Source organism: Nothoprocta perdicaria, unplaced genomic scaffold, assembly GCF_003342845.1.
Source record: "Nothoprocta perdicaria isolate Ctin4 unplaced genomic scaffold, notPer1 scaffold_9, whole genome shotgun sequence".
NCBI lineage: Eukaryota > Metazoa > Chordata > Aves > Tinamiformes > Tinamidae > Nothoprocta > Nothoprocta perdicaria.
Window position 1 is genome coordinate 8832824 of NW_020456198.1, and position 25948 is coordinate 8858771.

At 41.5% G+C, this 25948-nt stretch overlaps 1 protein-coding gene across 9 annotated transcripts in view; it reads right to left on the minus strand.

The window, feature by feature from the left end:
- SLMAP (sarcolemma associated protein) overlaps positions 1-25948 on the minus strand; it is a 68243-nt gene that overhangs the window by 15409 nt on the left and 26886 nt on the right. For 3 of the 9 annotated variants that reach the window (XM_026052467.1, XM_026052476.1, XM_026052468.1), the window contains exons 3-16: positions 20822-20894; positions 19948-19984; positions 19081-19143; positions 17767-17862; positions 17364-17435; positions 16393-16533; positions 15287-15424; positions 14347-14515; positions 14213-14263; positions 13573-13623; positions 6505-6561; positions 3702-3782; positions 3390-3449; positions 629-751 (exon numbers count right to left, since the gene is read on the minus strand). In XM_026052467.1, the coding sequence (XP_025908252.1) occupies positions 629-751; positions 3390-3449; positions 3702-3782; positions 6505-6561; positions 13573-13623; positions 14213-14263; positions 14347-14515; positions 15287-15424; positions 16393-16533; positions 17364-17435; positions 17767-17862; positions 19081-19143; positions 19948-19984; positions 20822-20894 (1212 nt within the window). The remainder of the gene's footprint in view (positions 1-628; positions 752-3389; positions 3450-3701; positions 3783-6504; positions 6562-13572; positions 13624-14212; positions 14264-14346; positions 14516-15286; positions 15425-16392; positions 16534-17363; positions 17436-17766; positions 17863-19080; positions 19144-19947; positions 19985-20821; positions 20895-25948) is intronic. The other 6 variants (XM_026052469.1, XM_026052470.1, XM_026052472.1 and 3 more) reach the window with 6 other exon arrangements.

Consider the following 25948-nt stretch of genomic DNA (forward strand, 5'->3'; position numbering starts at 1 on the left):
TTAATATTCAAAACATTATTCCATTATTCTGGTAGTATTACAATTAATTTGGAATTAATACAATCAGTTGCCTGATGCAAAAACTCAGTGTATGCTGAATGCAGTCTGGGAAAGAATAAAAGCTGTAAAGCTTTCCCGGGAAGAACATTGAACAAGAGGTGATTAAACCAGGCTATGCTATTGCCTGTTAAAGACAACCTGCAAACAGCTTTGCAGCCATTCAGACAGCTAGACGGTCTAGCTGCAAGATGGTAGGATGATGGAAAAAAAAAMCCAAACAAATGACCACTTAGCACACTGTGATTAATTAATACCAATAAATATATTTTTGATRATGAAATATTAACTACACAGATAAATCTGATACATTACAAAAAGCAGGCTGGTTGATATTGACTCACAGAATCACAGCTTGATCTAACTCTATCTGTAGTTTACACAAAACAAAATCWGAAAAAATAAGTTTCTGACATTCCGTGTAAGAATTCACAAGTTGTGCTTGTGCAAGAGACACTGTAAAAACAAAGTTATTTCTAGCACAGACAGCATAACTAGACCCTCCTAGGATTCCCTAGTAAAGACAGTTTTAATGRGTACCCTAACAAAATCAAGTTGATCTGGATCTCACCTTGAAGTTCAAAGCATTTTTGTTTACTTGTTTTAGCTAGCTCTTGGGCTTCAACCAGCTCCTTGTGCAGTTGCTGAATTTCTTGCTTAGCCTCAGTTTCTGATTGTGCACCCTGCAATTCATCTGATAAAAGAATATTTTCTTTAAAGCATGAATTTGTACAACAGTTTTATTTGCACTGCCACGTGAAGATTGCTCACTTTCTAYTCTAACCATCCAGAGTTAGTTTAATTAATCACCAAATTTTGTTAGGTAAATATTAGCAAGATATTAATATACCTTTAAAAGACGGAAAGCARATGCAACATTCAAAACATTTATTACTCTTACCATGCAGTAAAATACAGAAAGAACAAAAGAGTCTGTATTTAAAAATATAGGCTGGTATCCATGTAAATGAAGTGCAAGACCTCAATGCTGGCTGGCAGATACAGCCTGGGCACGCRGGAAGGGAGCTACTCCAAGCCTCCCTCCGAGCGCACRCTGGTGCCCCRCRGCCCTTCAGCCTCCTCCTCCTCCTCCCGTCCCGCTCCCCTGCGGTGCCCAGCGCACACGGAGCTGCAGACACAGGTCCGTGCACGGCCAGGCTGCCGGCACGGAGCGGGCAAAGCCAGCRCCTACGCAGGGGCTGCTGCTCGCTGCCCGCCAGGCCTGCCCTCCACCTCCTGTCTTTGCAGTTTTGACACACGTTTGACTTGCTGTCGGGAATAAAGCAAGTTTTAGGATGGTTTTTCTTGGTTATTGAACAGATCATGCTAAAGTACAGTATCTAAGAGGTTATGGTTCTCCTGTTCTCACAGTGATGAAGTGGTGGGATCAAGGAGGGGACTCGTGCACGTATGCACGTGGTTTGGGCTCTTCTGGAAAGAACTGAGAACAACAACGAACAAAGAGCACTAAGTATTCCATCCAAGTACTTTCTTTCATGGTTTATTAAGAGTTCCAAATCCAAGCTTCTCTTTATCGAGACGTTTTGTTCTTAGCTCCTCATGGATAAAGTTGCTTTAGGCAATTAAACTTTCAATCCTTAATGAGACTGTTGAGAAGAAATGGACGAGGAAGCTGACAAATTACATTCCAATCATGCAGATAAAGCAGCAGTGTCCCAAATGAACAATATGAATATAGTATCTGAACAAGAAGAATCCCAAATGACCTTTGGGAGGACAGTAGTTTCCAATCAGTGAAGGAACCCATCATGAAAGGTAATGCTGCTTCAAAGGGGATGAAAAGCTCAGGTTATGGGACAGCCTAACAGACTGAGGGAAGGCACTGCCTGCGTCAAGGTAGAAACTCTTTCCTACTCAAATGCAATACAGCAATTCCCATATGCTTGGTTTACTTGTAAAAATAAGGCCAAGAAAAGTGCAAGCAACACTGGAAAAAAAAAACAGCTTTTTAATAATTACACAAACACAAAATCCATCTAATGGTGTATTTGATAGTGCAAAGGGAACATCATTCTTGCACCAACTCTAAATTGTAAGAATTCTCCTTAGTGAATAGGATTGTTCTATTCGTAAATAAAAGGCCTACTACTAATTATTGGGCTTAGAATTAGTTCCCTCCAGAAGCAAATTCACATGTCATTAGTCATGAAAACTGGCTTGAGAAGCAATACAGAGAGCTGCAATTAAAGTCTTTGAGCCATTTCCAGACATATTCAACATTGGACTAACTGTTCCCAGAGAAGTCTAAGGAGTTTTATCATTAATTGCAACTACGTGGTAGGGAAGGTCAAATACGCAACAGTCCCAAATCCTTCATTCATTCATCATAGCTCATGGAAAATTCTCATGTATGATCAGATTGTTAGCAGTAATACAAGAAAGAGATCCTCAATTAAGCCTTTTTTTTTTTTTAATCCCTTGAAAACACTAACCTTTCCTTCCTTTTAATATCAGTATTTTTTTTTAATTGTATCAGTAGATTTGAAAACGCTATCGAGAACTCAGCAATTTCTGTTTAAATCACTCCCAAAACCTTCTYGGAGGTTGTTCTCCTCCAGTTCAGTTCAAGACAAGAAGGTTAACCGGTGGTGCGGTTTTAGGCAAGTTCTATAATATTTATTCCATATCTGTATGTGCTTCACTCATCARTGGTTTTCAGCTTGAGAGGTCCTTGCACTACTTTTAATGTGTCTGCAAAAGATAACTAAGGAATCAAGTCCAGTTTCAACAGCCTTCACATCAGAGCATTCACTTGCACTTGTGTTTTTGTTTTGTTTTTGGTTTTAAGGAATCCACAAAGATAGAAAAATCTAGAAAGGCTGACTATTACTATATTAATGACTCTATTGTAGTGCTTGCTACTACCAAGTACATCCTTAYTGAAAAACAAACAAAAATAACCTTTGAAGTTTGGGTTAGATGAGAACCATCTCCTCAGGTAACATCTGGTGAAGCCTATGACAGCGGCCAGTGATGGAGCAATCCCTCCCCTCCACCGCTAAGGACGCCCTCGAGTGCAAGCTGAGGCAGTCTGTGAACAGTGCTTCAAGTGGCCRGTAAATTCCCTGAACAAGCTTGGGGAGCACAGGAAACTAGCTTGAAGCAGGCAAGCTTCTATCCTAGAACTCAGCAGTATGCTTTTATATTACCCAAATGAATCACTAACGAGATTAAACTTGCATGTTACTGTGATCTAAAACATTTGAATTTCAGCACTGTTCGCTCAGAGGTGTACATATGTTCGACAAGAATACAGGTAGACAGAAAGATATATAAAAAGATTATGCATTTAAGTGAAAATATATGTTTACCTTTCAGAAGAGCTACTTTAGCAATTGGTTCATTTAGTTCTTGGTCATCCATTTGGGCATCTGAAAGAAGAAAACCTTTCAGAGAGTAGACTGCACACATTTTCATACACACATTGAGTAAAGAGAATCCTTGACAGTTTCCTTACTTTAAAAAGTTATCACAAAATTGCAAAATACACAACATAATATTGTTTTAAGCTTGCATTTGGCTCCACATAATAGAAACATTCTCTCTTCTGACAAGAGAGCTCATGATTAAGTTATTTAATTCAAGTTAATCCAATATTACAGAAGCCTCAATTAAACGCTTACCTGTAGTGTCGTCACTGCTTTTTTCCTTGCTTGGACTCAGAGTGTCTGATAAATCTGACTCCTTCACTTTCGCCTGATTCTCTGCAAGAGACGAGGAGACTCAAATGAAATGAATTCCTTATTCATAATTTCTGCTATCTACTGCTTAATGTTAACAGGAAAAAAAAAGGCAAACAAAACTGGGATACTTCAAACCTGGTGTTTGCTACTTGCTTTACAGTTCTGCACCCAACTGGATTCAGTTTGACTAAAACCATTAATCTGGCCGTGCAACTACCACGGGATGCGACTGCCTAACACACAGCTTGAACTTTTGTTTAGAGCTGTACTCCTGCCAGCTGGAACTCAGTGTAAAAGTCTATTGTTTTATTCAATCATTCAGGGAACAAACGGGAGAAACCTAGAACAACGCAGGGACTGTGAAAAGTCAGAAAGAAGCTGCTGCAAGCAAAAAAAACATAATTTAGAATTTCAGACAAATAAAATAATAGCRACACCTCTTGTATATGCTGTGATATACTCTTAACGGAGAACAGGTAATTTCAAAACGGAAGGGGCTTCGTTAGTCTAATTGCTCTTTTCCCACACACGGGTCTGCAGCGACGGCCACGTCGCCCGCGCGGGGCCGGCTCCGCGGGACGCGGCTTTCCCGGCTGGCCGTGCCCGGCCCAGCTCGGCACCGCTGCGGCCGAACCCCGGATCCGTGGGGTGTGGGGATGCTTCGGGGCCAGGTAACGGCACCGCTACAACGCACCCACCCGCACCACACAGCRCAAACACTTCATTTGGCTACACACGCAGAACAGCATGAGCACAAATAGCTTCTCCACACAGAGATACTGCAGATGCAAAAAAGTAACACACAACAGGATTAGTACAGGAAATTATACAGTCAAGCAAGTAGTACTGAGAAAGCTTGTTATTTTTACGAGTAATGAGAGAACAAGCYGAGCTAAGCCTCTCTGCAACGAAAGAAGTTGGAGCTGAAAACAACCCGTGCACATACCCTGGGAAATCAGTGAGAACACAGCAGGTTAATAGAAAAAAATACCAGAAACACTGTTTTCGTTATCTAGCATGAAAAGGAGAAGTTTGATATTCCTTTGCACCAGAATAACATCCACTTGCACACAACACAGAAGGCAGCAAGTACGAAGGAGCTGATCGGAAGGCAGATTCTGTTCCCACCTTAAATGCAACTGGAATCACCAGAGGGAAGGAGAACACGCGCACACACACACACRCATCACCCATTTAAAGCACATTAGGGGCTCAGGCCTGGCAGCAATTCCCAACACGTCATTCAATTGACTGCAAATGGCATGACTGGAATAGTAGTTAAAAATTTCATGTTTTGCTATTCTTTACTGAAAGAAGCRGAGTGCTCCCCTCTTTTATGGATAAAATTTTTAACTAATATCTAAAAATGTTATGATACAAAGCCTTATTCACATATCTAATAGAATCCAGCCCACAAGATTGCCATTAAAGCTGTCCTGCTCATCGAATCATGTAAATCTCTCCCATGCAAAGCCTAGAGGAAGGTATATCCCATAGCCTCACCCATGCAGGCTGCACCAGGGCCAGCGCAGAGGCGCCGAGACGGGACGAGCCGTGTCAGTGTCCAGCCAACTTGACCATATCTGGTCAAACAGGGAAGCAGTTTTCTTGCTCGTGCACAAGGGGAGGAACAGGGCAGGCTGCTCAGGCTGAATTAACCCCCTGCCTTCCCGCCCCCTGGCCTGGGTACCCCAGCTCTTCTCCTCCTCCTGGAGCAAGGAACAYCAGGATGGGAAAGGGAAAGGGCTGTGAAACCTGCTTCCCAAGGCRGGCTCCAGGCTGAGCTTTCTGCTGCACCCTCACAAGCACAACTCTCCTGCAATATATGATTTCACAGCAGTTGTCCCTGTTCCCATAATAAAACTGAGCTGAATAAATATAGCCCAAATGATGAAGTATATTGAAATGTGTTGACATCATGGTTACTGGATGAGTTAAGAGTGCGTTAGCAAGTGCTAAAAGCAGCTCTGCGCTCCGCACGGGACAGGCAGGCAAGCGTTAAGCTGCAGTTATCGTATGCATTCTTTGGCCAAATATGGCACGTGGCGTCTATAGCTTATTCACAAACACGTTAAAGGTGCAATTTCACATATAAACTATGGGATAAATAAAATTCTCTAAAGTACCATAAAAACAAGCTAACATTTATTCAATACGACAGCACTATGCAGGGGGACAGAAGTTAAAGAAATAAGTTAACATGTCAAACTRTTAATGAAAAACTACAGATGCAGAGTCAGCTTCTAAGTCCAAACAACCTTACAATCTTTTTATATCAGATCCTCGTACGTCACATTTCATACAGGAAATAAGAGGCTTTTTGTTTCCCCACTTGCAAAGTTCAGTTTTAGGACTTCAACAGTGATTTTCAAAATTGTTAAGGTGTTAAGTTAAAAAAAGTCAAATTAAAATATACTTTCATTCACCACTGAAGTGAGACCAAAAATTCTATCTTATTTTCTCTTACAAAAAAAAAAGAACAATACCTGTCTGAAATTTATTCAGGAATTGAAGATTTAAGTCAACTTGCAAAAATCATGATCTGTCCTTAAAGTCTCCTTACCCTAAGACAGTATCAGGAGCAGTAAATCATATACTTCTCTTTCACAAACTTTTTTTTTTTTTTTTTTTCCCTCTAAATGAATACCCAACAAAAGTCAAACTGCTGGTTTAAGTTAAAGCATGCATTAAAGCACAGGAAAGAAAACGCTTCAAGAACAATTAAATAATCCAAAAGTCTAACCTTTCAAAAGCTTTCTTTCTTCCAGTTTGGTTAGATGTCCCTCGTCTATGATCTTGTCTGCCAAACAAAATAAGTGTTACTTTCCAAGCTCAAAGCAAGCAAGCTTTTCCCTGTACGCATCCACACAGACTACATTCCATGCCCAAATTAAAAGCTGATAATATTACTTCCTTCGGAGGCCTGAACAAAAACTTTATTCTGGCAGGAAATAATGAAACAGAGCACACGAGTCCGCTGGAAGCTTGTGACAAAGTGCCTAATTATTTCCTTGGCAGGTTATTAAGTAACTGACATATTAAATGCTTCAGTTCACTAATGAAAGGGTATGGAAAATTATTTTTCTGGACTTTCGTTTATGTAACTGGGACCAACAAATAATTAATACATTTTCAGAGTTGCAACAACAGCAATAATCTGATAAAGGGTCTCTAAATGGTGGATGCCCAAAGCAKATCCCCACCCGATTGAGCAAAAACTCTAGAAAACCCCAAGGCAAAGCCAGAAACTGAGAGGGCACCTCCACACACCGCAGCCCGGCGCTCAGGAGATGCACAGCACTAGCCTGCTTAGCTTCAAACTCTGGGGAGCTGCACAGGGTCACGGAAAGCTGTTCATTCATTCACTCGTTCCCTTCGGATGCACAGTTTAATTTACACCGCTTGGCGCGCACTACCCGCCAGGTACGCAAGGGCAGCACTCAAACCAGAGCAGCGATTTGCCCGCGTGTCGCTGGCGTCTTGCCACAGCGGCTGCGACACGAAGGCAGGCAGCATGGGYGAGGGACAACGGCACGGGTTAACAGAGAGGCACCCAGGGAACAAGTAATTAAGGAAACGTCCTAACAACAGCAGCAACAAACAATAACAACCCGAGTTCCTTGACAACAGCTTGGCGGTACCAGCATGGAGGGTCACGCTGCAGCTCCCTGCGTTTCAGAGCAACGTCCCCGAGGCCCTGCAGCACTGTYGGGGTGTCCCGGGGCCGTTAGCACCCTGGCACCTGGCTGAACTGCCCCCCGAGCCGTCCCGCCGCCCGGCGGGGAAGCAGGGGCTGCTCACGGATAACGGGCCACGCCACGGGCAAAGCGCACGGCCCCGGCGCCAGCACGTCTCCCAAACGCCTCCACAAGAGCAGCRACTCCTGCCAGCGCTCCCAGGCTCCAGCGGCCTCGAGGGGCGAGAGCCTCGCTGCTCCGAAGGGCCGCTCTGCAGCCACGGCGCCCAGCACAGACAGGCCAAGGGCTGCATGGACACCTCTTCCCAACTCTCGCTGCACACAGCAACAAGCTGCCAAAGACACAAAACGCAGTGTCCGCAAAGGGTTCACCCGGGAACAGCTCGTCTCTCTTGCCCTGCCCAGRAAGCCCAACCTTGCTAAACCAGATGCTCTTCCACCTAGCTACAAACACTGTCCTGGCTTTTCCGCAGTATTTCTCCAAACGCCGCCTCAGGAACGTGCTGGGCTGTGCTCTGCATTTCCAGGAGTGCATTCCGGTCTYGGGGCCTGCAGGAGGGCTCAGCCCCGGCCGGTCGGTCCCTGTGGAGTGCTGGGGAGGTCGGGGGCTCTGCGGCCAGAGCAGCTCCCAGGCATTCTCAGCCCCATCCCGCGGACAGGAATAGACACAGATCCCTGTCGCCAGCACATGGCTAAGGCTSCACGGGGCAAAGAGGGACGGCAGCAAGGACGCGACGGAGGAATCCAGCCCACGGGCCASAGAACAAGCTGACTGAGAAAACCTGCACCCAGGGCGGCTACCAACCGCCTGACGCACAGGGTGTGAAGCCCTCGGCTGCGTTAGCTGGTAGCTCAAAAAAGCCTTCTGCAATCGCTTTATGGAACAAAGCTTGACATCAGGAGTGGATGGAAGTTGGAGTCTTCACAATTCTGTAACTTAGAACCAGAATATACATAATACAAAACACAGAAAATAGTCTTTTTTACATTTTATCATTTCCTTCTCCTTTTCGTGGTATTATAAGTGATTCATTTCCTAATTCAATGCAYCTTTTTCCCCTTTCTCTTGCTTGCTTCCTCCCAATTTAAGCGTTTCTTCCCCAAACCCTATGAATCTTCCTCTTCCTCATCCTTCTAGGGCACCTTCCTCTGAGCAAGCAGCAGACTGAACCTTCTCTTCCGGACGGACGTGGCTGTCTCCTCTCTTCTTGCATCCCCTARAGCTTTACAGCCCCTATAGTTTTATTGTCTGCTTCCAATGCAAGTCACTTTTATTTTAAGAAAAAAAAATGCTCCTTTTCCAAGGAAACCCTGGAGAAGCCTAAACCTCTGAAAACAAAACAGCAGAGTATCCCATGASCCGTCTATACTCCTGCCTACCTACACCTACAATTCGCTGCACACATCTTAAAACTCTAGCTGCTGTTTTCTCTGAAACTACCAATTCTTTCACCAAGTCCACTAGTTCCTGCTCTTCACTGCTGCTGGAGAAGAAAGTCAGACTCATGTGCAGCTTTTATGCACAAAATCAAGATGACAATTAGTATCAAGCAGTTTGGGGTTTGCTTTTCATTTCTGTTGGTTTTTTATTTGCTTGTTTTTAACCTTATGATTTTGAGGTTATGATTGAGGATACTTGTATTTGGGAAAGGAACTGAACAAGAACACAAGCTACTGACTTGACATCTTTTCCTTCCTTGTCTAGAAAGTGCAATTTTCCACTGCTACCAAAAGGTATAAATGTATTAATTTAAATTCTTTACGATTCTTTATTCTTTAGTAAATTAACTGAGTTACCATAGTAACTATAGTTACTAAGAATAACTAGTTACTATTAATTCTTTTAAAGTAAGGCAATCAGACCTCTGAGTGTCWTTAGGCTGGTTTCCAGTCTCCCAAGAAAGGAGGTATAAATAAATCCATCTTTACTTTTGCCTCTTGTTACTCCTTAAGCCGCGTGTTAGAAGTTTTTATTAGATCCTGATGGTTGCTTTTCCTTCTCATTAGTGACACGAGTGTTCAGTTCAGTGTGCAGAGCTAACCGACCAACACAGCYTTGGCAACACAGGTAAGGGAACATCCAGCATGCAGTTAAATTATAGCTGAACATCACTTCATTTTCAGCCCAAGAAAGAAGTTTCTTAGACTAAACATTGAACTACGACTCATTTTAATGTGCTGAATAAAGTTTAAGRTTATTTTAAATAAAACTATAGCTCTGTATTAAATTTTCTTAAAAAAAAATCTTTCTATCAACACATAAAAAAATAAGGTCTTGTTTTCTCTACTGCTCTTCATAACAGCAAATTAAAGAACACACAAAATATGTAAGAATAAGTAATTATCAGAAAAAAATAATGAGAAGTGGAGGAAAGCCATCATTACCTCATCTGTGTCCCAGCGCAGCCTGTAATGTTTGTTTAAACTGTCAGAGTTAGGATTTTAACTTTTTAATTTGACACTGATGAAAAGTTAGACTTGGTTGGAGACACCACGTAGCAACGTTCCTGCACTTTTACTGGTCAAAAGCAAGCAGTGCTGGATTAACTGCTAAGCGCCGAATGAGATCACTTTACAAGGGCAAGGATGTACTTGTACTAGTACGGGCATCTGCTTAATGTCACAATGTCACAAATTCTATACTTACATTTCTGTTACTACTAAAATATTACATAACAATCAGATAAATCTTAACCATTTTTTGTTGTTTTTAAAGCAAATGTGATGAACCCTGACATTCTAGGTCCTGGTGCAGTCCTCACCTCTCCGCAAAGACAGCGCTCTAGTAAGGACAGAGTTAACTTTGCAACCTCTTATCCCCTTCAGATTTTGTCAAGAATGTTAATGCACAGGAGTGATATTTAAGTTACAGTAAATTTAGAATACATAATATGATACACTGACATGCAACTCCATAGCACTGAAGTCACTAGTTGTTCCCAGTTSTTAATTCAGAATCAGATATCAATGATTTCAAGAGGTGAACCCAAGCATTAACAAGAAAGGTATTTAACCTTTACTTTTCAGCATTTTATTCTTAGCTTTAAAAGGATGCTTAAGTTTTTSCCTCTGTTTTTTGCATTAGTTTTTGTATTTAATGCCTTCTTGAAATGCAAGTATATTTATTTTTAAAGCACTGCTAAATATTTCCCTTCCTTATTAAAGGAATTCGCACTGCACCAAAACAATAGTTGATGTCTGAAAGGACAGCTCTGTGGTAAAACAGGGCTCAGTTCCCAGCCTTGCTCAAGTCCCTGTGTGACTCATTCAGCTCCCAGCTCCATCAGGATCTCAAACCTCCCTGAGAAAGTGGCACTAATTTCCTTTCTGAAGGACCCCCAAATCCTTTGACCTCAAGAGCTCATCAATTTTACAAAAATACAGGGAAAAAAAATCTAGCCTCTCGTTTTCAGGTTATGGATGTGGCGTTCAACTGAAATAGTGCAACCGGAGACGGAGCGAACCAGCGCCGAGCTCCCCTGCAGGTTACGGAGCTGCAGGCCCCGTCGCCGCAGACGGAGCAGGATCTACGTTGCACGCCAAATCCTTTGCTCTTCTGACATTATATGAAACTACCAAGGAAATAATAGTMACTGCCTCCTACCGCTTGCAAGAGCACAAAATGCAGATTCTGGCAGAGCCAGCGAGTGCCCGTGTGTGGGCACGGGAGGGCTGGGGAGAGGCCGGGCGGGCAGGAGACGCACAGCCTGTCACGAGGAGAGCACGGGCAGCGATCCCGAGGAGCTGGAGCAAGATGGACGGAGCTGGCACCGCAGGGACGCGGGAACGCCGGTGCTCAGGGAACACGGGAACAGCCCGCGCAGRGCGGCACGGACATAGGAAACAAGGGACTATTATAAACACACTGAGTGATACGTTGAATGRACAGCTCTGTGTTGCCCGTGTGCACCCAGGAAAAGAAACGGGCAGTCACCTGCCCAGAGCGCCCAGGCCGGGAGCAGGAGCCTGGCCCGGCGGCGGCACGGAGCCATCCGCGGCCRCCCAAGCGCTCCGACCCCTCTGCGACCCGACCCCTACCAAACTGGATCCATTCGCCACCTTTGATGGAAGTCAACAAACATGCACAAAAAAAGGGTACTTCGGTATTTATTCATTATAGTCTCATAATAATTGGTTTTTGAACTCCTTTTTGGACACTTGCAAGTTTATATTGGTAAGAGGTGGCAGTATTAAAACGTTAACAAGGAGATTCCGGGCGCAGTTATAAAAGCTCAAACTCTTCTGTTACTCTCAGTAACTGGAATGCAGGCATATGATTCAGTTCCTAATTAACAGCCACTAACTTCAGTTTTGGCAATAGCCATTTAACTTCAGTGTGATATTATCAGTTGTTTCTATATATAATAATATATAATTGCACTTGAAAGTATTTTCCTAATATTTCTTTTCTATTTTAAGCTATTTGTATTCAAAGTACCATCTGCTTTCTTCAAAAAAAAAACCCACCTAATTTTCCAAGTCTTTCTACAGCTAACATAATTAGAATAAAGGGTCACAATTCCTGGTCAGTACTTCAGTTTTACTCTTAGGGTAACTCTGCATATCTTCTGATATGAAAAATTAAAAAAAAAAGTTAACGGCAAATCTATTTTTAACCATTTCATAAAGTATTACAAATACTACAAAACTGAAATWACAGAACATGAAGAGAGAACAATCCATCCAGAAAACCAGGCCTGGTAGACCAAAGAATAAGCAAAAGCAATTCAGAATGCAGGAGACCAGGCCTCTTGCTTGCTAATATCAGCACACACAATGGTAAAGGTCTGAAATGCTGAGACATTAAGCATTAGCTAGTATTTAAACTAAGGGTTTTGGATTGTTACTGCTTAAGAAATTTCTCTTCTGCACCAAATTAGAAATAGATATGAGGTTAYACCATGATTAGCTCCTTACACTTATGTTTTACTCTCCCATTAATGTCCTTGTGAAGCCATGCTGTCTTCAGAACAAAAAAGAATAAAGAGATTAGAATTACAGCCCAGAAAGCTTTAAATTCTGTTTTGAAACGTGGACAGTAACTACCAATRCTGAGCACATCCAAACTACGAGTTCTCTCCAGAAAGTGCCTCTACCACCCAAGACGTACGATCAGTCTTCAGCAGCTTCACTGTCTGAGAACATACGGCAGGGGTCAAAAATAGCTACACCATGGAGAAATTTAGAATGAACACATGGGGACAAAATTATTTTAGCTAATCAAGGTTTTGTTTTGTTTTATTGAGTTTAGACCTTATCTGGAAGGCTCTGGGTTAAACACRGCATTCAGAATACTTGTGCTTTGAAAATTTTAAGGCTTTACTACCATAACTAAAGCACCACGCCGTAAGTAAAGGCAAATAAGCCTGCATTACAAAGAAAACGAAAGAACCTCAGTTAGAAACAGCAGAAGGCTTCATGAAATGACGCAAACTGTCCACATTATCATAGTAACGTCTCCCACCAGCTCACTCAAGCTTTTTAAAGCATTCCCATCCGAAACACTGCACAGTGCTCTAATGAAGCTTAGTCATCCAAAAGTTATTTAAAAAGCAGGGAAAATATTATCTTAGACTTTACATCATTTCTCCAAAAGCTTCTAAATGCATCGTGGCTCAAAATATTTCAGGCTATTGTCTTTTTAAAAATAGGCTAGAGGTCTGACTTTACATACAGATGACCTGCATATGTAGCAAAAATAAAGAYTATCCTGGATTTATAACCTGATCTACTAAAAAACACTACAATATTTGTGTTGCAAGAGAAAATAAAACTGAGAAGGGGGGAAAAGTCAAAGGAAGTTTTCCCGTTGGTGTCACCGGTCTGACCCCATTCAGCAGACAGGCGCTGATGCCTGTAGGTGTCCCCAAAAACAACAAGACACCCACACGCAGCGAGACGACTTCCAAATTTGGCCCCTTAGCTTTTACAGACTAATTTAAAAACATCTAGACTAAGGGCCTAAGGAAAAAAGAACTGTCCATTGTTCTGAGCAATTCTGATTTAGTTTTGCAGGACAATGTTAACAAATACTGAAAGTAAAACATTTAGAGAACAARAAGAATTTGTTCAAACATTAACTGTAAGACAAAAGGTAGCTTTAAGATACACTACCTTTTTCTGTGCTCCCATTAATTTTAGGTATGAAGTCGTCAACTTGTATGCCTAGGATTAAGAAAGGGTATTATTTCTGGAACCAAGTGAAAATAATTTGGGGGGAAGGAARGGGTTCTTGTTTTTAAACAGTACAGCACTGTGACAGCAGTACAGACAGTACAGCAGGGTCGGCTTTTCACATTGCCTCCTCTTTCCTAACTAGCAGCAAATCAGATCAAACAAAACAATAGGATTTAGTATTATTTTCCTGCACTATATGTCGTATATATGTTTGGTCAAACATACATGAAGTTAAATATCACTCACCAAGTTGCTGCCCATTATACGTAATGTGCATATGCATATATATTTTATATGTATATTCACATTCATATTCATCCATATATTATACTCCACGCCAAATGTATATGTTTATATAAAGCGGGTCTGTAAAGTTTGGGGTCAAGTTGAGGTGTGAACACCCGYGGCAGCAGTGCCCTCTACCGGCACGTGGCCACGCGGGGACAGCAGAGCCACTGCACGGGTGTCCTGGTACCGCCAACCCCTACACAACCGCATCACTGCAATTAAAATAACTCAATTCAACAGGAAATACACCCAAAACCGGCTGTAAGCAAGAAACCGATATCACACCTACCTAAACTGGTGTGTTCCTTAAGAGTTTTCTCTTGAAGATGTTCTAACCGTACTGTAAACAGAATTCCAAGAAAAAGATATTTCACAGATTAAAAGAAATAAATAATAAAAGCCTTTTCCTCGCTAGTGACTAACCTTGTAAAGCAGTTAGCCGTTCATTGGTGAAGTCATTATCAGCTTGCAAAGCTTCTATTTTTGCTTGAAGCTCTTGTTCTCTCTCTTCCATTTCATCTATTTTGTGCTGTAATTCTTTTTTCTCAGCCAGCCCTTTCTGTTGGATTTCCTCTTGTCTCCCTTCCGCTAGCTGCTCAAAAAAGTGACAGACAAATCAAAACTAAATTCAACTAATAAATTATTACTTCGATTTTTGTAGGATTAAATATGCAACTTGCTCTTAATAGTCAAATAAAGAAAGTTTAAACAACGTGAAACTTTTCTACTCTTATTTTTCCAGTACCTTCATTTCTTCAGCTGCTAGGATGGTTTCTTTTACTAACTCAAAAGACTATTTCTACAAGTAACTCGCCTGCAAGTCTTAATGACCTAAATCATATGCTGCATTTTCAGCACAATACTAGAAAGAATCTCAAAACATCTTTTAATTAAATTTTCATCTGAAGGATGCAGTGCACTAATTTTATGAGAACAGTGCCAGGCCCAAGAATTAAGTAGCACCATAAGTCTGCCAGAACTTCTAATCCTCAATGAAAAAAAGGAGTTTTTCTAAGCTAGATTTACATTGTCACAGATGATTGCCTGAAAGCCTCAATATGTTCCCTTTAGGGGTTCATCAGAGAAGTTTCCAACAAYTCTCCTACGTTCCCTCCAGCCAATAACTGTAAAATGTCTAAGATTGAGACCAGTAGCGTTTTTAGCAATTTATACAATTGATGACATCTTCRGGCACATTAAATGCAATTCTCAGCAATACATAAAAATAAAAGGTGCAACATGTTTTTATTGTTGCTGAAGAAGTTTCTTAACCTTTAGTTTGTTTTTATTATTACATTAGAAATTAAATTTATTTTTGCTCCACACACAATTCACTATAAATCATATAAAATTACATGATTACCTTTAACTTATCAGAAAGGTCTTTAATTTCATTTACAGCTCCATTGTATTTATTAGCTAATTCTCTTAATTCTTCCTGAGTCCGCTCATTCATTTCTTTCAGGTGAGTACATTCATCTTCYGTATTACTTAAACTCCGCTGTAAGAAATAAATGATGTACAATAAACAAGAAATTGAAGATCAGTAAATGACAAAACATTCAAGATATTCTATTCCTCCAGGCCTCACTACGCTAGTGCATGTAACTAAGGATATTCTAATRTGCTGTTCCTAATCATCGAGGCTAAAGAAAGAGATCAAGTGTTGGCAAAGGTACTATCTACACACACCACCTTCGTAACTGCACTTAACTAAAAGGACACACGATGCAAAGAGACATTAGCTGCACGTGTGCGCAATAAAAGAAGGGGGGAAAGAGGTTATACAAGTTATACAATTAATTGGGATTGATGGAAATAAAGAGGAGAATCAATCAGGGCATTCAATATAATTCACAGGCTTCATCATACCCTTCATCTAGCGCAAGAAAAAGCTTTAAAGCATTTTATAGGCCAAATGGCTCTGCAGCAGAGCTCTGCACAGTYTTCTGCATTTCACAGCACCCAAACTGAGATGCTCTCAGGACTGCTCCCAAGGCAGCTGGCTCTTCAGGAAGCTACAAACGCTCCTGCAGCCGTTTGTGTCAGCTGGGACGAGCTGCAGAGCCAAGTGGCAGGGAATGTTTCCTCCTCCTCCTCGCTCAAGATTCATTTCTTCATTCGTGTCACACCAGCAGCACCAGAACAGACCAAAAGACACATTTAAAGAAACATGCSTTCAAAGCTACATTATTTAACTTGCAATTAATAGAGGACACCTTTCAGTAGAGAGCCCGTCTTTCTGCCTGAGGAAAAGGRTTAGACTGGGAGAACACATCATATTAATTTAAATAATAGCCCTCACGCCACAAAATCTGAATTAAAGAGGATATAGTACAGAAAGTCAGAAGAGTCTTCTTTCATGCAAGGTTTAAAGAGCATGCTATACATGATGATATCCTCCTCTCCCTCATTAGGTAACTATTATAACTATTTCACATTTCCAGACTAGCCAGGATGTTTCAATACCTCCACTTCAGATAGTTTTCGAACCACTTCGATTTTCTCCTGTAGGACCCGCCTCAGGGACTCTTTGGCTGTTGTCTCATAGTTGTGTTTGTCTTCTTGTAATGCTATTAATTCCTTTCGTATACTGTCTTCAGTTTGATTCTGTAAATAGCAATGTAAGATAACTTGGATACAAAGGGACAGATAAACTACTTTGTTGATTTAATATATTAAAGTGTAGTAAGACCTGTTCTATTCCAAAGTATCTAGCAGTTGCTGGTAGATAATAAAATGTTAGAGGCGAAATTAATGTCACAATTCGATACAACAGGATGCCAAGTCAGATATTTGTTAAAGTGTGCCTATGGTAGCATACTTTCTATAATCAGCTTTGATTATTAAGAAAAACTTCCACTATAAGAAAAATCTACAATTTCACATACCAAAAACCTATGAAAGATGCCATTTGAAAGACTCAAACAGGGCCTGCAGAAAGAGTTTTGAAAAGCTAAGTCGTTACAAGGAGAAAAGGCAAAGGCACAGGCAACCTACAGAACAAGCCAGCCACAGCTTACTTCTCATTTGGTCTCTGAATCTCAGACAGAACTCTGATAGTATCTTTTTTCAACTCCCTACTTGAAGAGAAACGTGCATAGTAAGCAGGGGTGACKATTACTTTAGCTGATTATTTAGCTGATTACAGAAATTTCTTCTATGACATACACGTTCACATGCATATGCAAAAGAAATTTCCAGTCTGGGTTAGTTAAATCCTGCAAAGTAGCCTTTATCTAGATATAAATGATTTCCAGGAAGGCTAGTTTTTGTGCTATGCAGATAATCAAAATTGCACAGGTTCCTTCCAGTGTCAAAGCCACCTGAAAATCTGTTCCAACTGCTTTCCTCAAATTATCTCATTTGGAAGTATTTCAGAAGAGCAGTATTTCAGCATTCCTAACATTCTACTAAAGTGAATGTGAACTACAACTTACTTTTGAACATGCTTGTAATTGATTGCCCATAACCTCTAATCTTGATAGCAGCCTGTCTTCATCTATTAAAGCCTAGTAGAAAAAAAGGACCACCTTTATATGTAAAATAAGACAAGTGGCAAAACAAACAAATAACTTCAAAAAGAACACCATGTGGTTTAGGTAGTTTGACGAGAGATTTGCTTTAGAGACTTTCATTTTATTGCAGTGCGTACTAGTAACAGTTTCTTCAAACTTACAGATGAGTATTTCATTTATTAAATGATTCTTTTGCAATTTGAGGAAGAATAAAAATCTGATAATTCTCCTATTTTTACTATTATGATTTATGGTAAACTACGAATTACAATTTATAGGCAACTGTGTATTTCAGTCCACAAAGGAAAATGATGCCTTCAGATACCTGCCAACTAGTATCGGAAGCCTCTTGTGTGACAGCAAGCAGYCGCTGAAGGGTTGCCAGCTTCTGTTCCAACATTTGTTCCCGATGTAAGGCTTCCTAGGAGGAAAGCACAGAGCCAACTGGTCAGTTCAGCTGGAACAATTCAGGGAAACAGAATCAAGAGAGGAACAGATACTGAAATATTGCTAAATCCAAAGAGAAAAGGARGCATCAGCAGCAAACCCCGTCACACTCACCTCGTTTTATCCATCCATTCTTTTTTGAATATTTTGGTTAGAAAAATGTTGTTCTGTAATCTGAAACTCCTAAAATCCTCCATTTTTTTGTGCTTATGTTGTGTATGCTGAAGGGACACACACTAAAAGGCTACTCCTTCAAGGACTTTCAAAGCGTGTACTAACTCYGACTTTTGGCAATGGCTTCAGCAATAAAATTGTCATTACCAGAGGACTGCTTGGCAGTCGGTACACAAAGAACTGCCAGTCCTCCAAGGAGCTTGCAAAAGAGAAAYGCCAGCAAGAACTACTATTTGAGGGGGTTGTTTGGCCAATAAGGTAGATGAGCAGATTTTTTTTAAGAAATAAAGATATGGGCATTAAAGTGTTAATAGACAGGTGAACAAAATCTTCCAAACACAAGAACCTGCTCGAGCAGAAACTTCTCCCTCCTGTGTCAGCAAACACACACACAAAAGTTCATCCCCATCCCAAAGCTGTAGGGTTGATGTGAACACATAGAAGTTGCCACTAGAAAACAAACTATAGCACAATGTATAAATTGAAGCTACATATAATTTATTGACAGATCTATACACAAACACAGATGTTGCTGTGTGYTGCTGTTTCACAAACTAACCTTTTTTCTGTCTGTTATTGTAACATCTAAATCAGGGGTGSGAGAATCATTAAAATTGGCAAAAGAACAGACAAAAAGGCTGGTGATGCCAGTGAGGAAGCACAGCTGCCAGCACCATCCTTTCCTTTAACCTTCCCARTGCGATGGAGATACCCAGGCTGAGAAGTTATGTTCAGAAATACAGACTTGAATGGCCTCATAATTCAAGATTCCTTTCCTTTTAATGCAAACCTTTATATATGTACAAATATATGTACATAGTACATCCACAACAGCAAAAAAAAGTTTTTTTAGGGTATTTCACAACTGGAAAAAACAAGTTAGTTAAATGCCTGTCATGTTCCTGTAAAACTGCAAGTATATATATTTACACACACAGAGCATAGATTTTTTTGTTTTCAACAAAGATTAAATATTTAGCTAGGCTAATACAGCATATTGTGAAGAGAAAAAAAATACCTGTAGATACTGTGAAAGCTGAAACAATTCCTGAGAATACATACTGGGAGTGTTAGCAGCAACCTGAAACACGAGAGAACTGAAGAATCAAAATGAATGTTCCACTGGACGTTTGAATGTTTCACTGAACTCAAGTAATAAAAAATTCATCATTTCAATCTAGTCAAACACAAAAATTAAATTATGCAGTGTTTTTAAATCACTGTTCTATGTGTGAYAGAACTTCTCAACTCTGAATTGAGAATCAACCGAGCTAACGCCTTAAAAGTTCTCCAAGCCCCAARGCCCCGAAGGGTGAATCTGCTAATAGCTTTTCCACAAGTGCCCCACACCATCAAAACTAAGTGTAAAGGCAGCAGTAATTGTGGCCAGCTCCATGACTCTGTATCTGCACATGGGGCCGGGGCTCTCAGACATTCCCTGAGCACCCCAGAGCACTTCCCAACAGCTTCTCCCTAAAAAACATGGCACTAGACAGCAGAGCTCATCCCAATGCCAAGATCAAGAAACAGGACACGCTCTTAAGCCCCAGAACAGAAAAGGTTATATTTCTCTTAGCATCAAATTATACAATATCTAAGGCTTGGCACTATTAATATTTTCTCATCAACCTACATTTGGAAATTTAACCATTGTTAACTACAACTTATTTTTTTTAAAAGGTAAGCTTCTGAGGCAAAAATTCAGGCTACRATAAAATATTAATTGGGGTATTGTGTTATTTTCTGTACTTTAATGTCACTCAGTGTTAAACTAGGAGCAATCAGCCAGTGACAGACACATCCAAACGTAACCAGGCTTCATGCTCTCATCTTTTCAAAAATCCAGAAAACAGCACGAGAACACACCAAACCGGTACTGAGTTACCTTGTCAACAGGACTTGGTAATGGAGCATGGATAACACTAAAAGAAAARAGATAAGGAAGTAAGCACAGAATGGTAATTCAGAAACCCACAAGAGCACTATTAGCAAGACTTTAATGAAGATGATTCGCATTTTCAAGATCATTCATCAGATATAACGTTAAAATACAAACATGCAACCACAGTCAATGCAATACTGAGCAGTTTGAAAGTCACAGAAATGTCTTCTGTACTGACTTGTAATGGTAGGTACTGCTCTAAATACCGAAAGCCTCTCTTAACCAACCTCTACTTCATCATCTACGTAAGATTTGAGATGTTTTAAAAACTGATTTGGTAAGATTTAAACCAGTTTGCAGACACAAAACATGCATGACTTGCTTGTTTGCAAAGTCTTGTTTACAAATTCAACAAGCTAACTAAATAGAATACTTGCTAACTTGGATAATTTTAGATAATTTCACCACAGCAAGTTTAATATTTGCTCATTTTCATCAGATACTAAAACTTGGCAACATTTATTTTAAATATTTATCTATAGGTTGTGCAATTACACTGAAAATTTCCCACAACAATTGATTTTGATCTCCCACACCCCCCTGACTTTAACACCCCGTCCAGTAAAGAAACCCTGATAATCAGGAAAGCCCAGCTTGGTATTTTTTTATTATTATTTTTATAACTGTCCTCATTTTTAAAATCAAACTAATCTCCTTTTCATGATCATCCTTTTCACGATGTGCTCTCAGTTACTTTCGCTGCCTGCAGTATAAGAGAAGCAAACGGTTCCTACCTCAGTTTTGAACACCGTGCCTAACAAACCCTCCCTACCCTGCAGCTTCATTTTGCCACACACAAATAAATACTTATTCTTACTCTGATCGTAATCGAGCTTCCATTCCATCTGGAAGAAATAATTTGATTGTGGAGACTATACATCCATGGGTGACTGAAAAGAAACAAAGGGCAAGTCATGATTCGCCGCTATTTAGAGCCGAGAAGCTGATGTGATGGCAACCAAGGGAAGTGCCTGAAGGAGTCCCAGATGCCCGGGGCCACCTCCTCACACCTGCCCTGCACACCACGGGTTTGCCAGCCAAAATCTGGGGTTACGGTGGCAGCTCYGTCCGGCCTGAGCAACTATTTCCATTTCTGATTCTTCAAAACACAGGAGTGCCCAAAAAGAAATCTTAGCTGCATCAATTTGAAGTTAACCGTGCTTTGATCATAAAAAGAAGAAAAAAGAAAAAGCGAATGCATCTTACCTGGGTTAGATACCAGGAACACAGAAGCGTAACAGAAAAAGGGAGCTACCTTCCTGACAAGGTTGCTAATGAGCGTATCTGGGGACTTGAAAGGTAGCACATCCAATGAGAGGATCAAAACCGAAACAGAGCTCCAGGAGCTCCTTGGAAGCGCATCCCCCTGCACGTTAGGGACAGAGGCAGCATTTGGGGTGCTTGTTGGGTACAGCACACGCACAGTCCTAGACAAGCAGCCTCTCATTTCAGGAAGAGAGAAATTCAGATTTCTTTGTACTAAAAATAGATCCAAAAGGATATGAGAAAAAAGTGCAATGTATGGTTCTTATTACAAGATCAACCTCTCTTCACTGTTTCCCCCAAAGTTTACTAATAAAATTGTGGCACTGCCAACAAATAAATTGTAGTTCTATTTTCTTTCGGGTGCAGTTCCACTGTTTCAGAATCAATTACATAGGAACTACTCCCAAATTACTACTGCAAATCAGATCCAAATAAGCTTACTGTCATCTCATCTATCACCTAAAGCAGCCACCAACATACAAGACAAACAGCTGCTCTACTTTCATGGCTATTAATATCAGCAAAAGAGCTAATTTCGCTTTGAGGGAAGGAAAAAAAAAAAGAAAAAAAAAAGGTAAAATGGATGTTTCAGGACACCAGCAACACTCCAGGGAAAAGGGATAGGTCTTTAACAAAGCTACCTCAATAAAACTCTAAAAATATACAAGAGAGGATCCAGTTAAACACAACTCTAACCTGTACCCAGTGCTAAAAGCTAATACTTTAAGGTATCCTTCTAGTTTTAACACCTAGTGTTTCCCCCCCCCCCCCCCCCCCCCCCCCCCAAGCTGACCTTGTAAAGTATTACAGTGCCAGGGATGAACAGACAGGATCTTTCTCAAAACAGATTTTTCATGTGTTTTTTTGGTACCTCTTTAGCTTTTGACTTCCTGAACAAATGGACACCAGAAGTTAGGAATCTGTTCATGAAAAACACTTACCACGAGAAGGAAACAGTCCCAATACTAGCTGTACAGTCTAATACTCTAATACAGCTTTCACAGCAAGGAAGCCTTTCCTCTACAGCACAAAGGAAACTACTGATTTTGGGAAGAAATTATTAGGGTATCTGATATTTAAGACAAATCCTACCGCCTTACAGTTGGCTGCTATATCACATAGGTCTACACTGAGATTACGTAATTCTGACCTTGTTCAGAAATAGAAATAGTCATACTAAAAAAAAACTCCTGAAAATTGCCTTTTTTTAATTAAAAAGTTAGGAGTAGGCAATAAATGGAATTTAGTAGATGGTCTGAAATGGAGAGTGCTGGTAAAGACACAGCATTTTGACATGACAAAAATCGCTTCCTATCCCATCGGTTCGCTGCAAGTGGAAGAAGAATCTGAAAGGCTGAGGGGGAACACAAAGCGGCAGGGAAAGGTTTGCAGCGACGGCTGGACAGGCTGGCAACAACYGCTCCAGTTCCAGTCTGCGGTCCTGCCTGGGGAACAGGCAGCAGGGAACGAGCGGCACCGGCAGGAATTCCCGAGCCGAGCGCGGTTCCCGCTCCGGTTCCGCYGCCCCGGTTCCCGCGAGCAAGCGGCGGCTCCCGCAGAGGCCGGGCCGGCTCCGGGCCGGTTCCCCAGCACTTCCCAAGAGAGGAATGGAGAGGAATGCACAGGAGAGGAGGCAGCAGAGGGCAGTAACGGCCTCTCCACACAGGCAGCCTCCACCCGCCCAGCAGCCTCCTCGCTGCTCCTTTGCTATTTGCTCCTTGCTGCTTCCTAGGCCCGGGACCTACAGAAACGCCTGCCCAAGCGCACAGAAATAGGCAAACTCTGTCCCGTTCCATTTGCTCTGCAAACGTTCACCCCAAGCTGCAGGGCAGAGGCTTCYCTGCGTGCTGGCGTCACGCTGCGGCTGGGCACGCTGCAGGACAGAGCCCCACAGGGACCCGCTCCGGCCCGCAGCTCGCGGCGAGGCAGCGCCAGCAGGGAAATAAAGCAGCACTGGTCGGGTCAGGGCTTTTGCTTCACAGAGAAAGACAGCTTGTGAGCAATGCTTACGTTTTTGCTTTCMCTTGTTAACGTAACAGCAGCAGCCCCGGCTGATGATTAAAAAAAGAGTTAAAAAAAAACTTGGTGTTTTGAGACACCAAGGCAGAAGAAAGCTGTGCTTTTAAAATAGTGATGAGCCCAAGCTTGACTAGAGTGCAGTTCAAGGTGAGCAACTTGGATTTCATTATTTGCTACTACTTGATCATACCTGAAAGTCACTTCCTTTCCACACAGCTAAGTAAGTTGGTTACCAATGGTTAATTCCTGGGATGTGCTGCCACAACTGGGAAATTTCAGGATTACTGAAATAAAATGAACCCGCGCACATTAGGAGAAAAGCACAGCGAGATGGAAACAGGCACGTGCTGCACTAAGGGTGCAGCCACAGCTCTGTCCCGGGCAGTGGGGAAGCTGCAGGGGATGCAACTTGTGCTCARCATCAGGACCGGCAGGAATCACTGCTTGTATAATGCACCCGCCGAGCTACATACTGAACATGCCACTATTTTAATGAACCAGACTGAAATCTTATTTGCAAAAAATGAGTTAGCAAACACAATCTGCATAATAAATATATTCTTGTAATATTTACACAGTTCAGAGTTTACATAGACAAATAAACTGTGCCTGTGCAGTCATCGCATGATAATTACATATGGCAAAACGCTGAGGAGTCTTGTGCAAGGAAGGTGTTATATAAATATAAGAATGCAAAATGGTCTTAAAGGGAACCACTAATTTAACGCTGCTTTCATGTCTGCATTTTTATTACTAGATTAACCGCAACATCTGAGACTATTAAAATTAATTGGGTAAAATATGTGTTTACATGCATTCCAGTTGCGTTTGTGTGTAAACAGTTTAACCGTGACCTGGCTCAGCTGTACTTGTGCTGCACGCCCCTGCACGACGCTCCAGCTCTCCCTCGCTGCTGGGAGGAGGCAGAGCACAGACCTGCCGGCTCTTCCGCACGCCGGCGACGCGGGAGCCGGCACCTGCGCTCACAGCTCAAGGGGCTGCAGGGAGCCCCTTTTACAGAAATGCTGTAACATTTCTGTCRAACAAATACAGAAACACTATAAAACGGCTACAGGGAAGAACCCGCTGCTGTCACTGCCAGAAAACAAGTTTAAGAGAAGATGAACTTTCACAAACTTCCACATATTTGAACCGAAAATATTTCTGATAAAAAAAGTGAAAACATTTTTCCCCCCAAGCCTGAATGAAAATGTTCCTCCAACTATACCTTAAAATACAAGCTGTTTCAGGTTTAACAGCAAAAGTGCCTTTCCTTTTAATGAAGATAGAATCTCTTATCAAATAAATAGATCTGAGTTTTAGAGATGCAAAATATTCCTTTGATTTACTTCATGGATAACACTAGTATTAATAAGTGTCTACAGTCATGTCACGAGAAATTACATTTTAAATAATACCCAAGCAATTCCTTAATCTTCACAAGATCRTTTTTGGAAGAAATGAAACAACTTGTTTGATGACCTTTACTATCRTGAATCATTCCAAAATGGTCCCAAAAGCTCCAGAAGACCTCCCTGATAAAATACTTAACCACCTCCATCACTTGGCAAGGTTCTCTTTAAAGCTTTTTTCATTCCCCTTCATCTGATACTTTGCAAGTTAAGAAACATAACCGAGGCAAACTGAACAGAGAATTTATGTTTGAAAGAGCAGCTGATGGCAGCAGGCTGCATAATTTCCTTTTGCTTGTGTGATGCTCCTCAAAAATTTCACTGTTCTGACATGGTTCTTTTCAGAAGTTTTCCATAAGCAGTTATATTAAATATTCTTTCAGTTCAGTCTTTCCTAATATAATCACATTAGTATAACAGAGTAGGGGGTGGAAAAAAGCTCTGTGAAGGTTGTTGGAAAGTAGCACAGCAGAAGGACAGTGATGACAATTTTGCCATTTTCTTGCCAAATACGTGTTGCTGGGTTAGGATTCAGGGAAACAACCAGAATATTGCTCTTCAGCAAAAGGAACAGACATCTCGGGTATCCGCAGAAAAATCTTGATGAAATCACACATAAATCAGCCTTTAAAAGGAGAAAGAAACGGCTCGGGAAACCTTGTGCAGAAACCCAAAACACAAGAGACTTTGGCTGCACTGTTATCGACTAACAGACACAGCTTTTATCACAGTCCACAGTGCCCTGGATGTGCACACGGAGAAGAGGAGCAATAAAACAGAACACAGCCCAAAYCTCCCAGCTCTTTTTCCACCTAGCAACATTTTTCTACCCCGATTTTCAAGTATCTCCTGAAATTTAAAGCAGCAGCAATGAGAAGAACAGGTAGATATCCAGATATCTCAACAAGAATTAAACTAATCTGCTTCAAGCATCTGCTGACTACTTTAGCAGGGAATTCTTGCTCATTCTTCTGTTGCGTTAATTGCTAAAACTCTAGGGTTCATCTGCTTGAAAAAAAGAAAGAGAAGCGTGAACAGGTAGTTAAASGCATGCACACATGCTCATGCTGCAGGGTTCACACTGCTGAGCGAATGCTGGGGTGCAATATCTGAGCCCGTGGTCCCGGCCAGGCCTCCTTTTCCGGCCCTGCGCCTCCCCGGGCTGTTGGAAGACCCGCRAGCAGCGATGCAGCCCCCGGGGCTCGGTGGGATGGAGGCCAGTCTGCGAGAGCCCAGAGACGAGGCGA